We start from the raw sequence: 6,052 nt of genomic DNA on the forward strand, positions 1-6,052 counted from the left end.
TCACAAAACAAATATATTTGTGATATCTTGAGTGATGCCGGAATGCAAGGCAGTGGCGAATCCAGGAATTGATGGAGGGGGCGAAACTCTATGTAAAATTTTTTTAGACAAAATAACATTAATTGAAAAAAATACGCTTTAGTACATAATTGCTATTCGATACAAAATGTCTTAAAATTAAAAAAAAAAAACTTCTAATGCTAAGTAGATTACGAGATGCCAATTCACTTCAATAATGCAAAATCAATTTAATTAATAATACCAGATCAATTCAATTCAATTCAATAAATACCAAATCAATTCAATTCAATTCAATCCATTAACCTAAAATTAATAACAATCTATCAATCAATATCCATTAACCTAAAATTAACAACAAACAAAACAAACTACCAATCAATATCCATTTTCCAAAAATTAATTTAAATCTAAAATTAAATTAACCTTTAGAAAAAGAAGTTAAACTAACTAACCTGGAAGACGCAGCAGCAGATTGGAGGAGATGATCAGTGGCGGACGGGCGGCCGGACGGCTTCGGACGGAGAGGAGGAGGAGAGGAGGAGAGGAGTGTGTGCGCTGTGAGTGGGGGGAGGGAGAGGAGAAGCGAGGCGAGGGTTGAGGGATAGAGAAGACAGGGATATTTAATATATCGCTAGGTCCCTGCCTGCTGCTTAGAACAAATTACCAAAACGACGTCGTTTTGATTTAGGGTTTTAATTAAAACCCTAAAACAAAACGACGTCGTTTTGGTTGGAACCAAAACGACGTCGTTTTGGGAGAAATTTTTTTTTTTTTTTTTTTTTTTTCGGGTGAAGGGAGGGGCAAATGCCCCTATGCCCCCCTAAATCCGCCCCTGATGCAAGGGGCAACATCAGTTACTAGCCCAATGTATCATGGGTTAAAGCTTCTGGAACGATGAGAAGTTCTAACAAATCTACAAGTGTATAAAAGGATAGTTGGAAGACTGTATTATCTTGGTTTTACTTCTGATATCCAACAACATACAGCAACCCAGCTAAGTAAGCATCATTTTCAAGAAGTTGTTCATATCTTGAGATACTTTCATTTTTTGAAAAACAAAGAAGCAAACAGTAGTTAGCAGATCATCTTTTGAAACCGAGTATAGAACCATAACACAAACAGTAGTTATTTGCTCGATGAGTTTGGTGCGAAATATCAGCAGCCAATACCATTGTACTTTGATAACTATGCTGCTAATATGTGGAGATTGATTGTCATGGGAACTACATTTCATGTTTATTCAAAGAACAATTAACTGACACCTTTGAATCCTAAAATAATACACAATATTCTTTTTTTTCCCTCTCAAGGTATCTTTAGTTTTTATATAAAAGCAAACTCTGAAATTCCAACTCAATTGTCTTTTAATTAAAAAAGAAAAGAAACTCTAATCATAACTTAACATGAGTTATCAATTAAGCAAGAGATGAGTTAGAAGGTATGAAGTAGGCGAGACTTGAACATTTTCCGATCACTAAATCATGGGTAAAAACAATGTAAGCCACAACGGAATAAGATGATTCTCCACAAGTCCAAACATGCATGTCAAGATAGCAACAAAACATACAAGTTTGAATAATTCCAACCCATATCTTACAGAGTTCCACAAATATAATATTAAATGTATAGAATATAGTAACTATAGATACATACATTGGGAAATGAATGATATACAATACTAAAGAACGATCACTGTTCTATAAATCTACAGAAGAAATAACAAAAGTTAAATTATATAAGGACCAAACAAAAATGTACAGTAAGATGTATCATATATCTAATTGCCATGCAATATGCATATCAGAACCCATCAAACAAAGGGGAAACTATTATGTGCCATATTGACAACAATGAAAAACCAAATTCAACTAGCCAACTATGCGGCATGACTCAAAATTTGCTTACCCCAAAACTAGGTGTTGCAGGAGAATCTGGGGCAGAGATGAAACTATGAACTAATATAGTATCTTAAATTGCAGGTTTCTTCGTTCTTAAGTCTCATAGTGACTTTCTTCTGTAACCTCCGAACCCACTCTTTGCTCACACCGAATTGCTTTCCAATCTCCTCAAGTGATTTTGGTTGATGATCCGTGAGCCCATATCTCAGAATTAACACTTGCCTCTCTCTTGAATCCAAGCCTCTTAAAAGATTATGTATGTCTTTTATCATGTGTTCTCTCGTGACAGCTTCCACAGGATTCGAGATTGATGTGTCAGGGATAAATTCCTGTAACATTACAGTCAACTATTTTAATGTTCTCCTCATATCAGCATGAAAATGAGGAAGTATAAATGGGGCTAACTGTATAGCACTTGTGCAAGTTCAAGTATTCATGAGGAAAGCAATTAAGTAATTTTTATCTTTCCGCTCTAGATTGAAGAAGATGAATACGAACAGAAGGTACAAAAGTACAAATAACATTTGCGTGTGGGGGAGGAGGGAGGAAAGTGGGAGGGGGGGAGAGTAAGCAAACATTTAAACCATACCATCTGCTTCACGTTGGAGCATTCTCCCATTTTCTGATCAATTGAACCCACAACTCTAAGGCATTTGCTAGCTGATTCGATTCTTGCTAATGAAAGGCCAGTGCACTCTGCAATTTCTTTGTCATCTGGGTATCTCCCATGGCTCGTGCTGATGGATTTTCTAGCTTTCTGTATCTGGTTCATTGCCCGGCTTAGTGCACACTAGCAAGAAAAATACACAAAATTTGACAAGATGAAACTCCAAAACTTGTTAACATGTTATCTCGAAAACAAGGAGGGACCAAGGGACATACAGGTATTTGTATCCCTCTAGCATGTAGTGCCACAAGCTTTGACATTGATTTTCGTATCCAGTACTGTACATATGTTGAGAATCTATATCCCCTAGTATGATCAAATCTTTCTGCACCTTGTAAGACACCCAAGTTACCAGCCTGAAACATCGGAAAGGAAATTGGTACTTAGTTAGCAGAAACCCAATAAAAAGTGATGTTCGCTGAGAAATATCCTCCAATCCAAGGCAATTATTCTCACTTTTCTTCTTTATCCTATCCGTTATTTATTCTGTTGGAACTCGAAGAATTAGTAATGACATCCTACTACCAAATCTGTGCTTGGAAATTCAATTCCAATCAGAGGAAAAAATTATGAAGAATTATCTGATAATTGACTTCATTTCATATCAATCTAGTGCAAAATGACCTGTCTTCTCTTAAGTCATATAATTTACAGGCTATCCTCGCTGTCTATCAATGACGATGGAATTAAATCGTCTCTATGGTGAAAATTTACAAGCGATTGGATTATATTTCAAGCATACATTACATCCACTTTGGCCATATAAGTTATAATGATCTGAAATAACGAAATGAGAAAAATATCCATTCACCCCAAAACAGAAGAAACAGCATGAATCAACCTCATGGCAAGAATTAAACAGAATATAAAACCAACAGAAAAACTTAGTTTAATAATGAATCAACTTTAACAGCCTGCTATAGCTTCAAAGCTGAAGTAAAAAAGCAGCTTGAAAAGATAAATTCAAGCTGTTAACTTCAAGTTATGTCCAGGATTGAGGTTTCAAAAATCACACCTAATCAATGTTTAATTGAGTATATAGATGTTAACTTCAATGGTTTAAAAATAGGAAGAAATAATGCTATAGTAATCTGTCCAATCCATCCTGCTGACATCATCCAGAAAGATGTCCCGGTTTCAAATTTTTTTTGCAATTGATGATCATAAAAATTTCAAATAAGCAGGAGCCACTCATCGAATAAGGCCAACTAGTATTTCAGAATGTAACTGATAGAGAATGGGATAATAAATCTAGGGGATAATATGCGTATTAAAGGGGGACGTGGTTTGGGGCCTTGTGGGAGTTAGTTACAACTTACAGGATATAGTGTGTTTTAGTTTGTAAATAATGGTGTGGGATGAGAAGGGAGGGCATGGAGAAATATGATGTACGACTCTTTAGAGAGTTTGGATCTGGTCTTTGGGTACAGAGGGAATTCCAAATTCCTGTGGGGGTTGAGTTTATGCTCAATTCATTTTCTGTGATTCTTATTTTCTTTCATTTCAGTGTAATGTAAGATCCTTGTTAGTTATCAGAAAGTTGTTCAATCAAATAGTCTTATCCTATATATCTATTTCTCAGTATATCTGTTAGGTCGTTTCTATAAATAGCTAAAAATATAAATTGACACAGCTGGCAAACCTGGATTAAGTCTTCCAAGGCTATTCCCATACCCCTATAATTTCTTGCAAGAAATATAACTAAGCTGCGAGTGCTCCTGATGAGCTCATCCCTACAATACCAACCATAACGCAACTGCTGCTGCAGCACCTTCACGTCAAGTTCAGCCGCTTCAGCCCAGCAACTCATGGTGACTGCTCGCCCACTTCCCTCTTCCAATGTTGTTCTGATATTTTCCAAGTCCGACAGCACCTGCAAAGGTATAGGATGGAGTTAACAAACAGATTCTTCAGAGATGAAAAAACAAAAATGCTGCACTTTATTTTGTTGAAGCTTATGACAACCTTTACTCCCCTTGACATTTCTGCCTCATTTCTAGCAATCTTCAATCTCCTACTCTTTGATTTTGATACTCCGGCAGAAGAAAATGCAGGCTTTCCAAGACTGGACTTTGAAGGCAATGACAAAGGAAATTTGTGGCCATTTTTTGAGGAGGCTCTTTCTCTTCTAGATTTTCTTTCTTCCTTTCTTGAAGTGCGGACGATAACTTCATTCACATTATCATTTCTTGCACCATTCTTTTTACACTTTCCAAGACTTTCAGTAGGAAGATCAACATTTGTAGTACTAAGGGTCCGTGCTAGATAAGTATTGAATAAATTTAAAGCCCCAAGCTTTCCTAATTGTAGCAGTATATCACTTTCCAACTTCAACCTATCTGTATCAGAAAATAACTCTTCTAATATAGTAAGATTTTCTAATAACAAACTGAACCTCAAAGTTGGATCTTTAGAGTTTGAAGGTGGAAAGAAAAAGCTCTCTTCCATACACGCTTCAGCATCATCAACTGCATAATTTAAGCTACCTGGAGATCTCTTGCTAACATTCATCTAAAGATAACAGAAACAATTAGATATCAATTAGCAAGAAAGCAATTGGAACAGACAATTGAATAACTAATTAAGTAAATCAGAAACCTTAATTCCTTCAACTTGTGAATGTTCATTCTCTAAGGTCTGAACTGCAGAGGCACAAGCATATGTCTTGCAAGGATCTATAGAGACAGTTTCAGCCTCTTCAATTATAGCAGAAAGATAAGATAACCTTGTTTGGTTGATACAAGACTCCCTTCCTCTAACTGTATCATTTATAAGTACAGAATCATTAACATTAACATTGATTAAATTAAGAATTTGGGAATTGACTTAAAAGTAGTAGATTAGATTTGAATTGAAACAAAAGCTAAAGAGTGGCTTCGGAAAGCCGTAAAATAGAATAAAATATGTGGATAAAGAAGAACTAACCAGAAGATGAAGAAAGCCTGGATGGAGAATTAGAAAGAAAATGAGAATGAAGTGGAAAAGCCAATTTGAGATTTAGCCTAAAACCCAGACCCATGTTGAGGAAAAATGTGAAAAGAGAGGAAAGAAAAAGAGTCCATGTAAGGGTGAATGAAAAGAAAAAAGAACAAGTGATTGGATGTAGTAGCTAGGTGGTGGTGTTCTCTTCTCTCCACCACCGGTTCTTCATCTCCAAAATGAGTCACAAAACGGTTGTCTTTTACAAGTGCATGACTAAATATGGCATACAAAATATCTCAATCAAGATTCGGATTTTACATCATCATTCTTTTTTGGCTTAATGCCTATGTCCGATTCCTGAACTTTGTTACCTTTTTTCACTCCCTTAAATTAAAATATTAACCACGTGTTTGTTAGAAGGGATACAAAAGGTGGGATATGGATAAAAAACACGAGATAAGTTATCCCATGTTTGTTTGAGAGATAGAAGAGTGAGACGGATGATGGATAAGCTTCTTATCCTTCAAATCCTATACCCAGGAAG

At 35.9% G+C, this 6,052-nt stretch overlaps 1 protein-coding gene across 1 annotated transcript; it reads right to left on the bottom strand.

Moving 5' to 3' along the window:
* Positions 1–1,727: 1,727 nt before the first annotated feature.
* On the bottom strand, positions 1,728–5,757 carry LOC136203385 (RNA polymerase sigma factor sigC). The gene is made up of 7 exons (XM_065994532.1): positions 5,512–5,757; positions 5,185–5,345; positions 4,552–5,097; positions 4,229–4,459; positions 2,802–2,942; positions 2,509–2,709; positions 1,728–2,248 (listed from the first exon to the last, which is right to left on the bottom strand). Exons 1-7 carry the CDS (start codon positions 5,603–5,605, stop codon positions 1,970–1,972), a joined length of 1,653 nt encoding a protein of 550 aa, XP_065850604.1. The 5' UTR covers positions 5,606–5,757; the 3' UTR covers positions 1,728–1,969.
* Between the last annotated feature and the right edge of the window lie 295 nt (positions 5,758–6,052).

Source organism: Euphorbia lathyris, chromosome 8 (assembly GCF_963576675.1).
Source record: "Euphorbia lathyris chromosome 8, ddEupLath1.1, whole genome shotgun sequence".
NCBI classification, from domain to species: Eukaryota; Viridiplantae; Streptophyta; class Magnoliopsida; order Malpighiales; family Euphorbiaceae; genus Euphorbia; species Euphorbia lathyris.